The 21937-nt window shown below is 45.0% G+C and overlaps 1 protein-coding gene and 1 pseudogene across 1 annotated transcript; both read left to right on the top strand.

The window, feature by feature from the left end:
- Nucleotides 1-1436: 1436 nt before the first annotated feature.
- Nucleotides 1437-11976, top strand: LOC121609256 (extracellular calcium-sensing receptor-like). The gene is made up of 9 exons (XM_041940840.1): nt 1437-1534; nt 2047-2341; nt 2442-2554; nt 7912-8088; nt 8413-8708; nt 9676-9881; nt 10020-10241; nt 10869-10992; nt 11072-11976. Exons 1-9 carry the CDS (start codon nt 1506-1508, stop codon nt 11974-11976), a joined length of 2367 nt encoding a protein of 788 aa, XP_041796774.1. The 5' UTR covers nt 1437-1505.
- Nucleotides 11977-17050: 5074 nt separating this feature from the next.
- LOC121609444 lies at nt 17051-21937 on the top strand (annotated as a pseudogene).

Raw genomic sequence — 21937 nt, 5'->3', positions numbered from 1 at the left:
CTTTTATAGATGTCCTATAACACTTTTTAACGGACACCCTGCAGCCAATCAGAATCGAGTATTCACCCAGACCATGGTATAAATCCGTATAAGTACTCGGTGCACCCATGCGCAGCCTCCATATAACGCATAATCTGCGGCGAAACTCGTTCATATTCCAATATTTTGTTGTGATATGTTTGATACGCAATAACGGACCATAGCTGTGCCAAACTACAGCTAAACTAGCCGACCGCCACAGAGTTAGCTGTGTTGTGGCTGGCTGCTCGCAGCACGCGGCATTCGGAAATGATATCATCCATGTCAGAGATGGTTGCCTAGAGACGCCGGATGTTGATAACATGCCACCACGGGCTCAGAGGGGAATAGCACCAGCATATCGTAACAAAATATTGGAATATGAACGAGTTTCGCCACAGATAATGCGTTATATAGAGGCTGCGCATGGATGCCCTGAGTACTCACATTATACGGATATACGTGCCGCTCCACTGGGGCTAATTTCTTCAAAATGACTCCAAATGCCACCAAAGTTGTCTGGGTGAGTAAATGGTCAGATTTAATGCTAGAAATAAGGTCCAGGTTGTAAAAAACGAAAGTTATCTTTTAAGCATTTAACTAATTAGTTCCAACACTCTGCACCAGCACATTATATCCAATTTATATTCTCATTTGAAGAATTTGCTCACACACTCACACTTATGCATGTAGGGAAACAGGACCACAAGAGGAAGGTCCCAAATGCAGTTGCCAGGAGTTGAAGCAGTTCACCAAAAAATCTGAAGGTACAAAAGGGTTATGAGATACTATAACGATGGCAAGGGTCAAATTCAGAAACTGTAATATGAGCAATAGGAAGCAAAAAAGGTGCAGGACAAAATTATGGTAAATTTACAAGATGAGAAAAGAGAGAAAGACATTTGATGGACATTATATTGTACATGGAGCCCACAGAAAAGACTTGGACAAGAATTTATCAAAGAACAGCGCATCCTATCGCTGATGTTTACTGTACAGAAGGGAAGCTATGTTTACTAATGGAGATTGTGTTATGCATGCAGCTCACAGAAAGACTTGGACAAGACTTCATCAAGGAGCACAAGGTCAGGGCGTACTCTTTCTGGTGTACAGTAAGATGACGTACAGTAGAAGGAGGGAAGCTTTTGTCTGGAAGTATATATAAACCAGTGAAAACAATATCCTCACATGCAGACACTTGAGGGATGGAGATCTCAGCTCTCTTTATTGGCCTGATCTTGTCTCTGGGTTTGTGTGAGCTGAACTCAGCTCTTGCCTTGAATGGTTCTGGGGATGGTCTGTTACGAAGGGCTGGGCTTACAAAGGATAGGGCCGGTGCAGGGGTCAGTATTGAGGCCTCCTCTGTAAAATGTAAACTCCAGGGTACCGATCGTCTACCTACGTTCTCAATGGACGGTGATTACGTCATTGGGGGTGTTTTCTCTATACACTACTACAAACACACAGAAAAGCACAACTACACCACCATGCCTGAGCCACAGACATGCACAGGAAGGTTAGTAAGAGAAAGATGTCGTGAATTACATTGTGTGGTGATAGAAATGTTTTGATTTGTACTGTATGTGCTTTACAATCTTGTTGCAAAATTTTTGTGTCTATTTCTTTTCTTCTTCAATTTACACATGTCAAATGAGTATTTGGTCATATAAATTTGAGGTATTATATTTATAAAAATAGCAGAGTGTGTATATGAAAAAGAAGCATTTTGTTTCTTAGCTGAAAATATCTTTATTTAACACCAGTTTTATATTCAGGAGGATAAAACAAGACAAGACTTAAGATTTAGTTTATTTTTATTCCATGCATTGAAATTGCTGTGAACTTCAAATGTTATTTAGTTTTCAGACAGGTTACTGTGATGGATATTTGGTTCACAGATGAAGTGCAGCTATCATTTATTATCCATAGCTGTGACCTGTAGTTCTGCTGAATTGTGTTTTCTGTTAAAACTGTGAATTGTCCTCATCATGTGTAAATTCAAACAGTGATATGAGTGTCTGTGTGCAGCATTGACTCCCGTGAACTGCGCTTCGCACGTGCAATGATTTTTGCCATTGAGGAGATTAATAACAGCACGGAGCTGCTGCCGGGCATCAAACTCGGTTATGAGATCCATGACTCGTGCACCTCAGTACCCGTGGCGGTGCATGTGGCATTCCAGCTTTCAAACGGCTTGGACCCCGTGTTTCACACCGGTGACAGCTGCTCACAATCTGGTGTGGTGATGGCTATCGTCGGTGAGTCTGGGTCCACGCCATCCATCAGCATGGCACGTATCCTCGGGTCCGTTAACATTCCTCAAGTAAGTATTTTGAGTGTCTGTCAAACTATGTGTTTCATACAGGGCACTAATGATGTTTTTGTCTCTTTGATTGAAGAATCACATATTTGGTTTCCTATAGGTGAGTTACTTTGCCACTTGTGCATGCCTGTCTGATAAGCAGCAGTACCCGAGTTTCTTCAGAACTATCCCGAGCGATCAGTTCCAGGCTGACGCGCTGGCCAAGCTGGTAAAACACTTTGTGTGGCGGTTGGTATTGTCTGTGCTGTTATTTTGAAGGTCCATTTCCTGTGTTCTGTTTTGTGGGCTGTAACTTTACGTTTTGTTTTCCTGAGGCTCCCTTCCCCCCCGATGCGTCGAGGAGTGTTTGGGCACACCTGAGTTCACTTCAGGAGATTAGGACGCCTATTTAACCTCTGCGGAGTGACTCCTCGACGCCAGAGTATACTTCCACGTACCGTGGTATCAGTTGGTCTCAGTCTCCTGTGGTATAGTACGTTTTGATAGCTTGCTGAACTTTTTTGATTAATTGTTTGTCTCTTCTCTCTTTGTTCCAGTGCCTCCCTTGCCCACACAGCCCAGCACTCTCTGGACCTCTCTGAGTTCGTGTTTTGTTTGGACCTCACGCTGCCAGCGATTGTTTCAGTTATTGCCTGTTGTTGCAAAATAAACTTTTGTTAACCTTCTCCGTTTCCGCTCCTGGGTCTCTCTCTGCACCCGCCGTCACAGAATACTCTGGCCAAACATGGACCCAGCGGATTCGGACCCCTTTCGAGCGGCGCTCGCCCATCAAGGACTACGTCTCGGCCAGCACGAGGACATGCTGCGGGGAGTAATGGAGGCAGTACAAGGTCTCAGCGTCCAAGTCCGTGACCTCACCGCTTACCTCAGCCGCACGGACACCCGTGGCTCTCCTTCCTCCCCAAGTCCCACACCAGCGCCACCCCCACCGGCAACCGCTGCAGCCCAATCTACCTCTCTGTCTGTCTCTCAGCGTGAGCCGTATGTGCCGGCCCCCGAACCCTTTTCAGGTGAAGTTGGTAATGCTGGGGGGTTTATCTTGCGCTGTTCACTAGTATTTGATCAACAACCCCTTAGTTATCCTTCTGATAGAGCTAAGATAGCTTATACAGTTAATTTGTTACGGGGCAGGGCAGCGCAGTGGGCTACAGCGTTATGGGAACAGCACTCCCCCATTCTCTCGTCTTTCGACAGTTTCTCGAGGGAACTTAGTCGTATTTTTGATCATTCACGACAGGGGCAGGAAACTGCTAAACGCCTATTCTCCTTGGCGCAGGGAGCGAGATCAGTGGCAGATTACTCTATTGACTTCCGTATCGCAGCTTCAGAGAGCGGGTGGGGGGAGTTAGAGCTACGAGGTGTTTTCTTTCGGAGTCTTTCTAGTGAGTTAAAGGACGAATTAGCTTCCAGAGATGAACCCGATTCCTTAGAGTCATTAATCTCCCTCGCCATACGCATAGATAACCGCTTGAGAGAAAGACAGAGAGAGAAAGCCCAGACTCGCCTCTCTCATGTTCACGAGCCAGCTTCCCTCGCTCCCCCTTCAGCCAGTGGCGGATCCTCCGGCCACTCCGCTGCTCCCTCCACGTCCTCCTCTCACCCTTCGGAGCCCATGCAGTTGGGTCGGACCCGTCTCCACCCCAGCGAGCGGCAGCGACGTTTCAGCCAGCGGCTCTGTATCTACTGTGGCCAGGGAGGTCATTTTCTCGCTAACTGCCCTCAGACGCCAAAAGGGCAGGCTCACCCGTGACGGAGAGCGCACTGGTGAGTCAGACATCCCCTAATCCCAGCTCTCCCTCCCGTATTACCGTGCCCTCCTGTCTGCTTTGGGGTCGTGAGTCGCTTCCCATGAGGGTTCTGATTGACTCAGGGGCAGACGAGAGCTTCATCCACACCGAACTAGCCACCCAGCTTAAGCTCCCCCTTGAATCCCTCCCGGTGCCCAGAAATGTAACCGCCTTAGACGGCCGACGTATAGCTCAGGTCACTCAACGTACGGTCCCGGTCACGCTCATAATCTCTGGGAATCATAGAGAAGACATCCAATTCTTCGTCATTCCTTCCCCTCAGATTCCCCTGGTGTTGGGCCTCCCCTGGTTGCTTAAACATAACCCCCAGATAGACTGGACTACAGCTAGTATCTCCACCTGGAGCCCATTCTGTCATGCCCACTGTCTTCGTTCGGCCAACCCCTTTTCTTCCCGTGTTTCTCCACCACCTCCCACGCCCCCTGTCCTTACCTCCGTGCCTCCCGAGTACCATGACCTAGCCCCTGTGTTCAGTAAAGAGTTAGCCCTGTCCCTGCCTCCTCATCGCCCCTACGATTGCTCCATAGACCTCCTCCCTGGTGCTCCTCTCCCTTCTAGTCGGCTGTATAACCTGTCACGCCCCGAGAGGGAAGCCATGGAGACATACATCCAGGATTCTCTAGCCTCTGGACTCATCCGCCCCTCATCCTCTCCGTTTGGGGCTGGCTTCTTTTTTGTTAAGAAGAAGGACGCCTCCCTTCGCCCCTGCATCGACTTCCGTGGACTTAACGACATCACCGTTAAGAACAGGTACGCTCTCCCTCTCATCGACCCCTCCTTCGAACCACTCTGCTCCGCCACCATCTTCTCCAAGCTTGATCTGCGTAACGCTTATCACCTCGTCCGGATAAAGGAGGGTGATGAGTGGAAGACAGCTTTCAACACACCGTTAGGTCATTTCGAATATTTAGTCATGCCTTTTGGTCTCACCAACGCCCCCGCTGTCTTCCAGGCTCTCATTAACGATGTCCTCAGAGACATGTTAAACCGGTTTGTTTTCGTTTATTTAGATGACATATTGATTTTCTCTCGAGATCTAGAGGAACATAGACAGCATGTAAGACTAGTGCTTCAGAGACTTCTTGAGAATAAATTGTTTGTTAAAGCGGAGAAGTGCGAGTTTCACTCTGACTCCGTGGGTTTCCTCGGCTATATCATCGCCAAGGGTCAGCTAAGACCCGATCCTGCCAAGATCCAAGCTGTCACGGATTGGCCCGTTCCCACCACCCGGAAGGAGTTGCAGAGGTTTCTCGGCTTCGCTAACTTCTACCGCAGATTTATCCGTGACTACAGTAAGGTAGCTCTTCCCCTCACTAGACTTACTTCTGTGAAAATCCCCTTCCAGTGGTCTCCCGATTCCCAACAGGCTTTCGCCCAGCTTAAAGCACTGTTTACCTCTGCCCCGGTGCTCAAACACCCCGATCCCACTCGTCAGTTCGTGGTCGAGGTGGACGCTTCCGACTCCGGTGCTGGTGCCATCCTCTCCCAGAGAGACCCTCAGACTCATAAACTGCATCCCTGTGCTTTCTTTTCCCGCCGCTTATCCCAGGCCGAGCGGAATTACGACGTCGGGAATAGAGAGTTGCTGGCTGTGGTTTGGGCGCTTCAAGAATGGAGGCACTGGCTGGAGGGCGCTACGGTTCCCTTTTTGATCTGGACTGATCATAAAAACCTCGCCTACTTACGCACCGCGAAGAGGCTTAATCCCCGCCAAGCCAGATGGGCTCTGTTTTTGAGCCGGTTCAATTTCACCCTCTCCTATCGCCCCGGCTCCCGTAACACTAAGCCCGACGCCCTGTCCCGTCTCTATGCCCCTCCCCTGGACTCGGAACATCAGGATGTCATCCTCCCGCCGGCTTGCATCGTGGGTATGGCTACATGGGAGATCGAATCCCTCGTGCTCCAGGCGCAGAAGCAACAACCGGACCCTGGTTCCGGTCCCCCCGATCGCAAGTTTGTCCCGGATTCGGTCCGGTCGCAAGTTCTCCAGTGGGCTCACTCCTCTAGACTTACCTGTCACCCTGGTTTCCACCGCACCCTCCAGTTCCTCCGTCAGAGCTTCTGGTGGCCGAGGATGTACCGCGACACCCGTGCATTTATTGCCGCTTGCTCTGTCTGTGCCAGGGGAAAAGCTTCTCATCATCCCCCTGCGGGGTTACTGCACCCCTTGCCCGTCCCAAGCCGCCCATGGTCTCACATCGCCGTGGACTTTGTTACTGGTCTTCCTCCATCTGAAGGTAACACCGTCATCTTAACTATTATTGATCGCTTTTCCAAGTCTGTGCATTATGTTCCCCTGCCTAAACTGCCTTCTGCCCTCGAGACTGCTAGTCTACTCGTGACTCATGTGTTCAAGCTTCACGGGATTCCCCTCGACGTGGTCTCGGACCGGGGTCCACAGTTCGCTTCCCAGGTGTGGCAGGAGTTCTGTAAGGCGGTGGGGGCCACGGCAAGTCTGTCCTCTGGTTACCATCCCCAGAGTAACGGCCAGACAGAGCGAGCTAACCAACATCTGGAGTCCGCTCTTCGCTGCGTGGCTGCTCATCATCCCGTCTCTTGGAGTACACACCTGCCTTGGATAGAATATGCCCACAACTCCCTCTCCTGTTCGGCCACAGGTATGTCACCGTTTCAGTGCTGTTTGGGTTATCAACCTCCCTTGTTTCCCGAGCAGGAGACTGCGGTATCCGTCCCTTCTGTGAAGGAGCACCTCCGGAGGATTAAGGAGGTATGGCAGTCTGCCAGAGCTGCTCTCACCCGCTCCACGGAGAGGAACCGACGGCTGGCCGACGCTCGCCGCGTCTCCGCCCCCGAGTACCGACCGGGTCAGCAGGTGTGGTTGTCGTCACGAGATCTTCCGTTGGATGTCGAGTCACGTAAGCTCTCTCCCCGTTTTGTCGGTCCTTTCGAGGTGTTGAAGATCATTAATCCGTCTGCCGTCAGGCTCAAGCTACCAGACTCTATGAAGGTCCACCCCACCTTCCATGTTTCCCTGTTGAAGCCGGTGCATTCCAGCGAGCTCAGCCCGCCGGCCGCCGCCCCACCTCCCCCCCGCCTCATTGATGGTCATCCCGCCTACACGGTGTCACGGATCTTGGATGTCCGTCCACGCGGCCGTGGTTTCCAGTTCTTGGTGGATTGGGAGGGTTACGGTCCAGAGGAGCGTTCCTGGGTCTCCAGGGGACTCATTCTGGATGACTCTCTCCTTCGGGACTTTTATGCCGCTCACCCGGACAAGCCGGGTAGAACGCCTGGAGGCGTTCGTTGAGGGGGGGGTACTGTGGCGGTTGGTATTGTCTGTGCTGTTATTTTGAAGGTCCATTTCCTGTGTTCTGTTTTGTGGGCTGTAACTTTACGTTTTGTTTTCCTGAGGCTCCCTTCCCCCCCGATGCGTCGAGGAGTGTTTGGGCACACCTGAGTTCACTTCAGGAGATTAGGACGCCTATTTAACCTCTGCGGAGTGACTCCTCGACGCCAGAGTATACTTCCACGTACCGTGGTATCAGTTGGTCTCAGTCTCCTGTGGTATAGTACGTTTTGATAGCTTGCTGAACTTTTTTGATTAATTGTTTGTCTCTTCTCTCTTTGTTCCAGTGCCTCCCTTGCCCACACAGCCCAGCACTCTCTGGACCTCTCTGAGTTCGTGTTTTGTTTGGACCTCACGCTGCCAGCGATTGTTTCAGTTATTGCCTGTTGTTGCAAAATAAACTTTTGTTAACCTTCTCCGTTTCCGCTCCTGGGTCTCTCTCTGCACCCGCCGTCACACTTTGGCTGGACTTGGATAGGTGCCGTCCGGTCAGATTCGGACTATGGCAATAATGGCATGGCATCTTTCCTGGAAGCAACACAGAAGGAGGGGATCTGTGTGGAATACTCTGAATCTTTTCATCGGGCTCACCCACGGAGCAGGATCCAGAGAGTAGCTGATGTTATCCGCAGGTTTGTACATCACTGATTGTGCTTTTGTCCCTTGTACTGAAACTAACCTTCTGCACAAAACCAAAAAACTGTTTAGTCAACCATGTGATTTCGGATTATTTTATTATCTTAGTAGCTTATCTTAGTAAAAGTGTACCTTTAATCATCATGTTTGTATCTCTCATATTTATTATTGATATTTTTGTAAAAAATAAAATTTTAAATGAGTGAGACCAATACTGTAAATTCACAACACAAAAATAAATAAAACTTAAGGACATTTCTTTCCCTTAGGATATTGATGCTTGCATTCATACAATATAATGCATTGCAATGTCTCTCCAGGTCGACAGCTATGGTTATTGTGGCATTTGCAGCCTCTGGGGAACTGAGGATCCTGTTGGAGGAGCTGTCACTCAAACCCTCTCCACCTCGCCAGTGGATTGGCAGTGAGGCCTGGGTCACCAACCGTGACATGTTGAGATTCACCTTCTGTGCTGGAGCCATCGGATTTGGCATTCAGCAATCTGTCATCCCAGGTCTGAGAGACTTCTTGCTGGATCTCTCTCCTACTGAAGTGGCTGCCTCTCCAGTGCTGACTGAGTTCTGGGAGGATTCATTCAACTGCAGGCTGGAAAAAAGTGAGGAAGGTGATCTGATTTTGAACACAGTTGACATTCACAGTCCAGTCCTTGTCGTTGCGTTGTTTTGTTGATTGTCTGTCTGAGTGGAGCTTCCAACACTGTGTTAAGATCAAAATCAGATTTCAATTGAGAATGAAATCTATTGATATTAAACATGAGGTGGACATAAGGTGCATCTTTGTGAATGATCTCACTGGAGGATTTTAGGTCAAGTGAAGCCTCTGTGGTCTTTCAGAAGGTGCTTTATGAACTTGGCTGTTGCACAATGCAATGACATCCTTAACACAAGCACCCAGTATGTAGACAGTCTCCAGGCCACCAAGCTAATTGATATTAAAACTGGACCAGCTACAGAAGGTGTGTATAGGTTATTATACAGACAATGATTTCAGATCTGATTTCAGATTCATTCATGTATTTAAACACATTAAAATACATAGCATGTTCATCTGATATTCCAGTTCCAATGGTGCAAACCATACATTAGTCTTCTTTTTCTATTTTGAATTGTTAAGAACAGCTCTACAAAAGCAACATGTCTGTTAATTCCAGCTTGTTTTACATATTACTGAACACTTTACATTCAAAAGGGAACCTGTTCTTCTTTAAATCTGGACAGATTTTGAAGCCTCCAGATGGTCCTACCAATGACTGGTTATTTCTTCATTCTTATTAATAGTTACTGTTGCTCTGATATCTCTTTCGGCCCTTTCATTTGATAGTCTGGCTGAATCAAAGTATAGTGTTTTGTTCTCCATGTACAAACTATAGTACTATTGTGTTGCAAAATCTTCATGCAAAGTAACATCTATTTGGACAGAGGCCTTCCTACAACCTAAAAGCATGAAAGCCCATTTAAAATTACAGAGAAGCTGTCTCAGCCAATTAATTGAATTGAATCAAGCCTTTGTGGCAAGCAGCTCCAAATTTTCAAACACCTTCCTCTGACTATATATTCTTTTAGGTGCAGCCATAGAAAAGAGTCTGTGTGATGGAAATGAAGACATTGAGACTCTCCAGAGCCCGTACACAGACACATCTCAGCTCCGAATCACTAATATGGTGTACAAGGCTGTTTATGCAATAGCACATGCCATTCATAATGTAGTGTGCCAAGACACAAATTCTACAACTCAGTGTGACAAATTCACCAGGATAGAGGCCAAACAGGTCAGTCAAAATGAATATGTGAACACTGCAATGCCCCTTTTTCAGTAAAATGTACCTTTTATGATATGAAATATTCAATTTTTTTTCTTGGATTTTGTTTCTTTAAACCCACTGTCTAATTTTACGTCATCCATACAGGTTCTCAATCAGCTGAAGAAAGTGAATTTTTCCCAAAATGGTTATGATGTGTCATTTGATGCCAACGGGGATCCTGTGGCCAAATATGAGCTGGTTAACTGGCAAAAAACTGAGAGTGGCAGCATTGAGTTGGTGACAGTAGGGCTCTACGATGCATCACTGCCGGTGGGCCAGGAGTTCCATATCAACAGGAACCTCACCTGGATGGAGGGTGGCACAGAAGTAAGACTAACATATTAACATATTCTAATTTGAAATTTGGTGATCCCAAAAGGTACAATATGTCACAGGTGTGTATAGGAGGGTGCACTTGTCCAAACTGGCTGTGAAGAGACCCATTCTTCAAACCATTCCAGTGGAAGAGGTGTCAGATAAAATCCACAGTCCTCATTCTGTGCAAAAATGGCTTACAAAATTCAGATATGACAATTCAGCAGTGTGAGATCATATCAAGTGGATATATTCCAAAGTTAAATTGTGCCCCTTTTGAGCATAGACAGAGGAATATAACAAAAATATGTAATTTATTTAATTGTACAAAAGGGGGCATAACTCTAGAGGATAACCACTTGGTTTGTCAAACTGTGACTGCCGAAGACTCATTTTGGCTTCAGCCAGTTTTAGAACACATTTTTGCACAAAACAAGTGCTGTAGATTTTGTTCCCCAGCAGTTGCACTGAAATGGCTTTAGGAAGCCATTTCATCACAGGCAGCATAGAGATGGTAACAGTGACCAACAGCACTTTCAATACACATGGTGAAAAAAAATATGAATCTATCCTTTAGGATCTAAGAACTGCGTAGCACACTTAAATATATATATGAGTTTGTCTGTATCTATGTTCCAGGTGCCTGTGTCAGTGTGCAGTGACAGCTGTCCTCCAGGAACTCGTAAAGTGCTGCAGAAAGGAAAACCCATCTGCTGTTATGATTGTGTACCATGTCCTGAGGGAGAGATTAGCAATGCTACAGGTCATTTCTTTTTTGTAATTCACATCTACAGTATCAAATATATGACTACTAAAAGCCCTTTTTTCATTCATTTTTTCAGATTCCCCTGATTGTTTCCCTTGCCCAAAGGAGTTTTGGCCTAATGCAGAGAGAGACACTTGTTTCCCCAAACCTGTAGAGTTTCTTTCCTTTGACGAGGTCCTAGGAATCATCCTGGCTGCATTCTCAGTTGGTGGAGCCTGTCTTGCCATTATAACAGCAGCTGTGTTCTTTCGTCACAGGTCATCCCCGATTGTCAGGGCCAATAACTCTGAGCTGAGCTTCCTGCTGCTCTTCTCTCTGACTCTGTGTTTCTTATGTTCATTAACTTTCATTGGAGCACCCTCTGAGTGGTCCTGCATGCTGCGTCACACAGCGTTTGGGATCACCTTCGTCCTCTGCATCTCTTGTGTTCTAGGAAAAACAATAGTGGTGTTAATGGCCTTCAAAGCTACACTCCCAGGCAGCAATGTCATGAAATGGTTTGGTCCCCCACAACAAAGAATGACTGTCGTGTCTTTCACATTCATTCAAGTTTTAATATGCACTATTTGGCTGGTTGTTAGTCCCCCTTTTCCAATGAAAAATCTATCCATATACAAGAGGAGAATCATCCTGGAGTGTGCATTAGGCTCAGCTATTGGGTTCTGGGCTGTGCTCGGGTACATAGGCCTACTGGCTGTCTTTTGCTTAGTGTTAGCTGTCCTCGCCAGGAAACTACCTGATAATTTTAATGAGGCCAAGCTTATCACCTTCAGCATGCTGATATTCTGTGCAGTGTGGATCACCTTTATCCCAGCGTATGTCAGCTCTCCTGGGAAATTTACTGTGGCTGTGGAGATATTTGCCATTCTGGCCTCCAGTTTTGGACTTACTTTCTGTATATTTGCTCCAAAGTGTTTCATCATATTGTTTCAGCCAGAGAAGAACACCAAGAAACACTTAATGAACAAAAATCAATCCTAACATCTGAGATCTGGAAATAGTAATAATAGCTATAACATAACATAGCGCTTATGCTGTGCATGTTGAACTGTCTTCACTGTTCATTTATAATTCTACACGTCCAAGTTTTTTCTTGTTACAAAATTTTGCAGATTTCAATGTCATTTTTAAATGTCCTTGTAATTTGTATTTCTTATTTTACAAATTATTTGCTGTCATATTGCAAATAAAGTCAAAATTGTTGTTAGAATAAACATAGTCTGTTTACATTTATTGTTGCTGTCTGATCAAGACCTGCACAGGGTTTTTTATTTTAAAATTTTATCCAGATTCTTGACACCATTCCTGTGTTTGACTTCCTGTTGATGCGTATTCTCCGTGGAGCAGAGTGGGGCTCTTCTGAAACACAGACGGAATGTTCCTGGTGGAATTGCACACATTGTCTTAAATGGCAGTCAGCTCCATCAGACACTTTGCAGACAGAACACAAATGTTTTGCGCCTGGTGGAAATAGGGATTATGAATGCAAGGAAACAGGATTACAAGAGTTTGGTCCCAAATGCAGACACTAGAAGCAGAGGTGAATCATTGGTCCAGGGTGAACTAAGCAAAAATGCCAGACATGTGCTATGCTAGATACAAAAGGTACTAAAACAAACTTGTGCAGAGATGGTGGAACACAGAGATCAAATAAACTAACCCCTAATTGCCATCATGTGAGTAATATCCCGATTCCGTCTGCAACATGTAGAGCATCGCTGATGGGGCTCTTTGCCCTAAATGCTGTAAATAATTTCACTTTTTTTATGCAGCTTTAAGCCACAATATTATAATAAAGTTGAGAAAGGTATCTGCCCCCCATTCCATTGCTAAAGCACCATCTTCCAACCTTACCTTGAAAGGAAGGCACTGCCATCGCAACAGACATACGGGAACATCACCATTTTGCCGGCTGATAAAGGAAGATGCATAGTGGTTCTAAACACAGCTAAATACCATGCTATGGTGACCAGTCTACTCAGCGACACAGCCACCCATGAGACACTGAGGCAAGATCCCACTGGCAGTTATAAGAAGAAAGTAATCAACAACTTACAGCTTCTGAAAAAGGACAAAGCCATCAACTGACCACCATATTACCGCCTGTACCACGGGGAAGCCACTCCTTGCACTTATGGACCCTAAGATAAACAAGGAAGGAGCCCCAGTCAGATCCATCAGCAGAAGCACCAACTAAGTTACTTACGCCAAACATCTAGCCAACATCCTAGCTCCTTTGCTTGGCAACACTCCACACCACATAAAACAACAATTGCTAACAATTTTGGACTGAGATGAAACCATGGTATCCTATGATGTCATGTCACTCTTCATATGCATTCCCACCCTGGAAGCAGTAAAGACTGTAAGTGAATGAGTGCCACAGGACAGCACTCTCTCTAACAGAACCAACCTCACCCCAGATCACACACGTACACAAGTAGGCCTCTGCCTGACAACCACCTTCCAGTACAACCAGGGCTTCTACAGACAGACGCATGGCTGTGCCATGGGGTCTCTGGTCTCACCTGTAGTGGGCAATCACTATATGGAGAAAGTGGAGAGCAGAGCCCTGATCTCCTTCACGGGAACTGCCCCCAGTTTAGGTCCATGGATGACACCTGGGTCAGAATTAGAACACATAAAGTGGAAGCTTTCACAGATCACATCAATGCAGTGGACAGCAACATAAAGTTCACTCAGGAGAATGTTAAAGGAAACAGTCTTTTTGGATTGTGCATACCTTACACTGCGGGAGTATCTGAAAAACTCAACAAACACCACATCCCTGTGCACTGGTTATTCAGATCCCAACTGGCTCACTAATTCCCATCATCACAAACTCCAGGCCAAAGAATGTTCATAAATCTACAGTAAATTGTTGCAACACGATCCTGATTTCATTCCACTCCTATTAATTAACGCAACTTTGCATGTGTAGAATCCAGAATTGATTTTAAAATTTTAATCACCTATGAAGCACTTCATGGACTGTTCCCCACTCATATTTCTGAATTACTTTGTTCCCTCCTCATGGTAAGATCATGGAGGTACTCTGACCAAGGCCTTTTGGCTGTCCAAAATTCTAGACTTAAAAACAAAGGTGACCAAAACTCTCACCCTCTGGAACCAAATTTCTCTAGTTTTAAATTTGCAGAATCTACTTTTATACTAATTTATTAACCAAGGAGAGGATAAAAATGAGGAACAGATGAACCCAATCAGGACATGGCAGACAATTAAACAGCTAGTAAACACACACAAAGACAGCAGGACATGTTATTTTCTGTGGTCTCTGTGGGACCTCAGTTGTTTGATGGGGTTGCCCCTGGTGTTCAGGGAATGCAGGATCAGGACTGGAAGGTAGGAGGTTAGCCGGCTAATGACGGGCAGGTCCTTGACTGAGCAGCAGTTGTACTGCCACACTTGTGCATGCAGGGAATACAAGAAGTAGAAATGCAGATGCTAGAGGCAGATTTGAAGAAGCTCAAAGAATGTATTCATACAAAAATCCAAAAGGAAAAAAAAGGCTTACATGCCATGTAACAGCCAAGCACGTGGCAAACTAGTTAAGTCACCATACGTTTAATAATAATAAAAACATCTTCACAAACGCACAAAGAATGTCTACACTGTCTAACTGCTTGCAACAACTAGTCAAGCAGTCTCTTAATAACAATGTGGTGACAAGGGAATTGCAAAAGCAACAACTTCCCTTACTGACCAAAGGGCCCGACAATTCACCACTTGAAAGATGTTGAACTGCTGTAACTTGGAGTTTCTGAAGTAATTCAGTACATCCATAACAAAAATGTGTGGAACTGAGTTGTGTCTCTGCTTTTTGATAAACTTTTTTGAAATATACCACATGACACAAAAAATAATGATTTATTGTGGACAGAATTAAACCACATAAACTACCCACTGAAGATATGCATTTGTTACACTTAATTATGATTTCAGTTCATGTTTCGGTCCTCTGCTGTCTTGGAGAAAATATTATATAAACTTTATATGAAGTGGTTGCAGTGGTTTTACAATACCATCACTGAATCCTGAACATAGAACCCAGTATGTTATCAGTGTCCAGGCCACCAAGATAAAGAGGGGTTAAAAGGTGGACTTACAATAGATGTGTAGGCATACATTTCTGACATGCTAGTCTTTCCGTTGGGGTCCCGTGGAGTGTTGTGGGACATCCCAGATGCTGCATGACAGGTTGTTTAGCATGTCACACAACACAGGAAAAGATGCCTGATTGTGGTTCACGATCGACCACAATGTTGGTAACTGGTCGGCCACAGCAAAATCACCTCAAAACAGAGCCAGATTTGTATAGTCTGATCCGGGCATCAGGAACAGAACTGCTGCAGCTTGGGAACTGGTGACTGCAACAGCTTGGGAACTAGTGACTGCTAATCAAATAGCGATTAGGCTGAGTTTCAGGCCAATGGACACCGTGCTGTGGCTAACATGTTGGAGTCAAGCACACTAGAAGCTAGATGGCTCAAGGCTAGCAAGTTGGATGCTAACAGACTGGACATCAGGTTGGCGCTAGTAGGCCAGGAATTAGGCTGGGGGCTGGATGCTAGCTGGATCCCAAGATGGCGGCGTGTGCAGATGCAGCAGCTCATAACTCCTGTGCTTCACTTTTTTTGTTCGTTTTATTTTACTCATGTCTACCATCACCACTGTTCTAGAAACTTTGACACAGTACAGCAGGTCAGAACTGTTGAACTTTGTAGTACAGTTAGGACTCCACACACCCCCTAAACTGGACTGCTACGGACCCCCCCCTGGCGGTGAAATGCCGACCGTTCAAGCTGGTCAGAGAACTCTCGTCCATTGTTATTGTGGCAGCGGTAATCATGAAGTGCTTTGAGCGGATTCTTCTCAGGTACATCAGAGGCTTCATCCCCTCGGACCTAGACAGCCTACAGAGGGAATTGGTCCACAGAGGATGCTGTCTCCATCACCCTGCACACAGTCCTGACCCACCTGCAGCAGCCCAACACCTACGTCAGGATGCTATTTGTAGACTTTCTCACAGCTTTCAACACCGTCAACCCAGACAAGCTGGCGCTGAAGCTACACGCGGTGGGTCTGCCTACCTTACTGTGCCACTGGATCAGAACTTTCTCAACGACAGGCCTCAGGTGGTGAGAATAGGGAACGCAACCTCATCCCCTCTGGTCTTTAGCATGGGCAGGCCACAGGGTTGTGTGCTCAGCCCAGCCCCCCATACCGTGTTCGCTCATGACTGTGCTGCCATACACCACACCAACACAGTCGTGAAGTTTGCGGACAGTAGTGGGTCTCATCTCAGATAACAATGAGACCCACTACAGAAAGGCGATACACCAGCTCACCTATGTGTTGTTAAATAATGTTATTAAATATATTATTGTCTTACTGGATTAATTAATTCCTATCATGACCTAAATTAATTTTAAATTCACACCAACACATGTATTGTACTGTGAGAGTGTAGGAAAAAATTATGGTAAATTTACAAGACGAGAAAAGAGAGAGGGAAATTTGATAGACAGTATAATAAACATTGGAGCCCACAGAAAAGACTTGAAAAAGAATTCATCAAAGAACAGCGCATCCTATCGCTGATGTTTACTGTACAGAAGGGAAGCTATGTTTACTAATGGAGATTGTGTTATGCATGCAGCTCACAGAAAGACTTGGACAAGACTTCATCAAGGAGCACAAGGTCAGGGCGTACTCTTTCTGGTGTACAGTAAGATGACGTACAGTAGAAGGAGGGAAGCTTTTGTCTGGAAGTATATATAAACCAGTGAAAACAATATCCTCACATGCAGACACTTGAGGGATGGAGATCTCAGCTCTCTTTATTGGCCTGATCTTGTCTCTGGGTTTGTGTGAGCTGAACTCAGCTCTTGCCTTGAATGGTTCTGGGGATGGTCTGTTACGAAGGGCTGGGCTTACAAAGGATAGGGCCGGTGCAGGGGTCAGTATTGAGGCCTCCTCTGTAAAATGTAAACTCCAGGGTACCGATCGTCTACCTACGTTCTCAATGGACGGTGATTACGTCATTGGGGGTGTTTTCTCTATACACTACTACAAACACACAGAAAAGCACAACTACACCACCATGCCTGAGCCACAGACATGCACAGGAAGGTTAGTAAGAGAAAGATGTCGTGAATTACATTGTGTGGTGATAGAAATGTTTTGATTTGTACTGTATGTGCTTTACAATCTTGTTGCAAAATTTTTGTGTCTATTTCTTTTCTTCTTCAATTTACACATGTCAAATGAGTATTTGGTCATATAAATTTGAGGTATTATATTTATAAAAATAGCAGAGTGTGTATATGAAAAAGAAGCATTTTGTTTCTTAGCTGAAAATATCTTTATTTAACACCAGTTTTATATTCAGGAGGATAAAACAAGACAAGACTTAAGATTTAGTTTATTTTTATTCCATGCATTGAAATTGCTGTGAACTTCAAATGTTATTTAGTTTTCAGACAGGTTACTGTGATGGATATTTGGTTCACAGATGCAGTGCAGCTATCATTTATTATCCATAGCTGTGACCTGTAGTTCTGCTGAATTGTGTTTTCTGTTAAAACTGTGAATTGTCCTCATCATGTGTAAATTCAAACAGTGATATGAGTGTCTGTGTGCAGCATTGACTCCCGTGAACTGCGCTTCGCACGTGCAATGATTTTTGCCATTGAGGAGATTAATAACAGCACGGAGCTGCTGCCGGGCATCAAACTCGGTTATGAGATCCATGACTCGTGCACCTCAGTACCCGTGGCGGTGCATGTGGCATTCCAGCTTTCAAACGGCTTGGACCCCGTGTTTCACACCGGTGACAGCTGCTCACAATCTGGTATGGTGATGGCTATCGTCGGTGAGTCTGGGTCCACGCCATCCATCAGCATGTCACGTATCTTCGGGTCCTTTAACATTCCTCAAGTAAATATTTTGAATCTCTGTCAAACTATGTGTTTAATACAGGGTACTGCTAATCTGTTTTGTCTCTCTGATTAAAAATTTACACTGCTGTTTTTCTTCAGGTGAGCCACTTTGCCACTTGTGCATGCCTGTCTGATAAGCAGCAGTACCCGAGTTTCTTCAGAACTATCCCGAGCGATCAGTTCCAGGCTGACGCGCTGGCCAAGCTGGTAAAACACTTTGGCTGGACTTGGATAGGTGCCATCCGGTCAGATTCGGACTATGGCAATAATGGAATGGCATCTTTCCTGGAAGCAGCACAGAAGGAGGGGATCTGTGTGGAATACTCTGAATCTTTTCATCGGGCTCACCCACGGAGCACGATTCAGAGAGTAGCTGATGTTATCCGCAGGTTTGTACATCACTGATTGTGTACCTTTAATCATCATGTTTGTATCCCTCATATTTAATATTGATATTGTAAAAATAAAATTTTAAATGAGTGAGACCAATACTGTAAATTCACAACACCAAAACAAATAAAACTTAAGGACCCCATTTCTTTCCCTTAGGATATTGATGCTTGCATTCATTCAATATAATGCATTGCAATGTCTCTCCAGGTCGACAGCTATGGTTATTGTGGCATTTGCAGCCTCTGCGGAACTGAGGATCCTGTTGGAGGAGCTGTCACTCGAACCTTCTCCACCTCGCCAGTGGATTGGCAGTGAGGCCTGGGTCACCAACCGTGACATGTTGAGATTCACCTTCTGTGCTGGAGCCATCGGATTTGGCATTCAGCAATCTCTCATCCCAGGTCTGAGAGACTTCTTGCTGGATCTCTCTCCCACTGAAGTGGCTGCCTCTCCAGTGCTGACTGAGTTCTGGGAGGATTCATTCAACTGCAGGCTGGAAAAAAGTGAGGAAGGTGATCTAACTTTGAGTTGAGATTCACAGTCAGGTCCTTGTCGTTGTGTTGTTTTGTTGATTGTCTGTCTGAGTGGAGGTTCCTGTGTTAAAACACTGGGTTAAGATCAAACCTCAGATTTCTATTGAGAGGGAAATCTATTGATATTGATCAAAGACATAAGGTGGACATAAGGTGCATCTCTGTGAATAATCTCGCTTGAGGATTTTAGGTCAAGTGAGCCCTCTGCGGTCTTTCAGAAGATACTTTATGAACTTGGCTGTTGCACAATAAATAATAAGCACCCAGTATGTAGACAGTCTGCCGGCCACCAAGCTAATTGATATTACAAACTGGACCAGCTACAGAAGGTGTGTATAGGTTATTATACAGACAATGATTTCAGATCATTCATTTATTGAAGCACATTAAAACACAAAGCATGTTCATCTGAAATTCCAGTTCCAATGGTGCAAACCATGCATTAGTCTTCTTTTTCTATTTTGAATTGTTAAGAACAGCTCTACAAAAGCAACATTCTTTAAATCTGGACAGATTTTGAAGCCTCCAGATGGTCCTACCAATGACTGGTTATTTATTTATTCTTATTAATAGTAACTGTTGCTCTGATATCTCTTTCAGCCCTTTCATTTGATAGTCTGGCTGAATCAAAGTATAGTGTTTTGTTCTCCATGTACAAACTATAGTACTATTGTGTTGCAAAATCTTCATGCAAAGTAACATCTATTTGGAAAGAGGTCATTCTACAACCTAAAAGCATTAAAAGCCCATTAAAAATTACAGAGAAGCTGTCTCACCCAGCTGATTGAATTGAATCAAGCCTTTGTGGCAAGCGGCTCCAAACTTTTCAAACACCTTCCTCTGACTATGTATTCTTTTAGGTGCAGCCATAGAAAAGAGTCTGTGTGATGGAAATGAAGACATTGAGACTCTCCAGAGCCCGTACACAGACACATCTCAGCTCCGAATCACTAATATGGTGTACAAGGCTGTTTATGCAATAGCACATGCCATTCATAATGTAGTGTGCCAAGACACAAATTCTACAACTCAATGTGACAAATTCACCAGGATAGAGGCCAAACAGGTCAGTCAAAATGAATATGTGAACACTGCAATGCCCCTTTTTCAGTAAAATGTACCTTTTATGATATGAAATATTCAATTTGTTTTTCTTGGATTTTGTTTCTTTAAACCCACTGTCTAATTTTACGTCATCCATACAGGTTCTCAATCAGCTGAAGGAAGTAAATTTTTCCCAGAATGGTTATGATGTGTCATTTGATGCCAACGGGGATCCTGTGGCCAAATATGAGCTGGTTAACTGGCAAAAAACTGAGAGTGGCAGCATTGAGTTGGTGACAGTAGGGCTCTATGATGCATCACTGCCGGTGGGCCAGGAGTTCCATATCAACAGGAACCTCACCTGGATGGAGGGTGGCACAGAAGTAAGACTAACATATTAACATATTCTAATCTGAAATTTGGTGATCCCAAAAGGTACAATATGTCACAGGTGTGTATGGGAGGGTGCACTTGTCCAAACTGGCTGTGAAGAGACCCATTCTTCAAACCATTCCAGTGGAAGAGGTGTCAGATAAAATCCACAGTCCTCATTCTGTGCAAAAATGGCTTACAAAATTCAGATATGACAATTCAGCAGTCTGAGATCAAATCAAGAGGATATATGGACAAACTGTGACTGCTGAAGACTCATTTTGGCTTCAGCTAATTTTAGAACACAATTTTGCACAAAACAAGTGCTGTAGATTTTGTTCCCCAGCAGTTGCACTGAAATGGCTTTAGGAAGCCATCTCATCACAAGCAGCATAGAGATGGTTACAATGACCAACAGCACTTTCAATACACATGGTGAAAAAAAATATGAATCTATCCTTTAGGATCTAAGAACTGCGTAATACACTTAAATATATATATGAGTTTGTCTGTATGTTCCAGGTGCCTGTGTCAGTGTGCAGTGACAGCTGTCCCCCAGGAACTCGTAAAGTGCTGCAGAAAGGAAAACCCATCTGCTGTTATGATTGTGTACCATGTCCTGAGGAAGAGATAAGCAATGCCACAGGTATTTATTTTTCTTTGAAATGCATTTTCAAATCATCAAGTATATAACAACTAAAAGCCCTTTTTGATTGTGTTGTCTTTTTTTCAGATTCCCCTGATTGTGTCCCTTGCCCAAAGGAGTTTTGGCCTAATGCAGAGAGAGACACTTGTTTCCCCAAACCTGTAGAGTTTCTTTCCTTTGACGAGGTCCTTGGAATCATCCTGGCTGCATTCTCAGTTGGTGGAGCCTGTCTTGCCATTATAACAGCAGCTGTGTTCTTTCGTCACAGGTCATCCCCGATCGTCAGGGCCAATAACTCTGAGCTGAGCTTCCTGCTGCTCTTCTCTCTGACTCTGTGTTTCTTATGTTCATTAACTTTCATTGGAGCACCCTCTGAGTGGTCCTGCATGCTGCGCCACACAGCGTTTGGGATCACCTTCGTCCTCTGCATCTCTTGTGTTCTGGGAAAAACAATAGTGGTGTTAATGGCCTTCAAAGCTACACTCCCAGGCAGCAATGTCATGAAATGGTTTGGTCCTCCACAACAAAGAATGACTGTAGTGTCTTTCACATTCATTCAACTGTTAATATGCACTATTTGGCTGGTTGTTAGTCCCCCTTTTCCAATGAAAAATCTATCCACATACAAGGAGAGAATCATCCTTGAGTGTGCATTAGGCTCAGCTATTGGGTTCTGGGCTGTGCTGGGGTACATAGGCCTACTGGCTGTCTTTTGCTTAGTGTTAGCTGTCCTCGCCAGGAAACTACCTGATTATTTTAATGAAGCCAAGCTTATCACCTTCAGCATGCTGATATTCTGTGCAGTGTGGATCACCTTCATCCCAGCGTATGTCAGCTCTCCTGGTAAATTTACTGTGGCTGTGGAGATATTTGCCATTCTGGCCTCCAGTTTTGGACTAACATTCTGTATATTTGCTCCAAAGTGTTTCATCATATTGTTTCAGCCAGAGAAGAACACCAAGAAACACTTAATGAACAAAAATCAATCCTAA

This window comes from Chelmon rostratus, chromosome 7, assembly GCF_017976325.1.
Source record: "Chelmon rostratus isolate fCheRos1 chromosome 7, fCheRos1.pri, whole genome shotgun sequence".
NCBI classification, from domain to species: Eukaryota; Metazoa; Chordata; class Actinopteri; order Chaetodontiformes; family Chaetodontidae; genus Chelmon; species Chelmon rostratus.
This window is presented reverse-complemented; position numbering and strand designations above follow the sequence as displayed.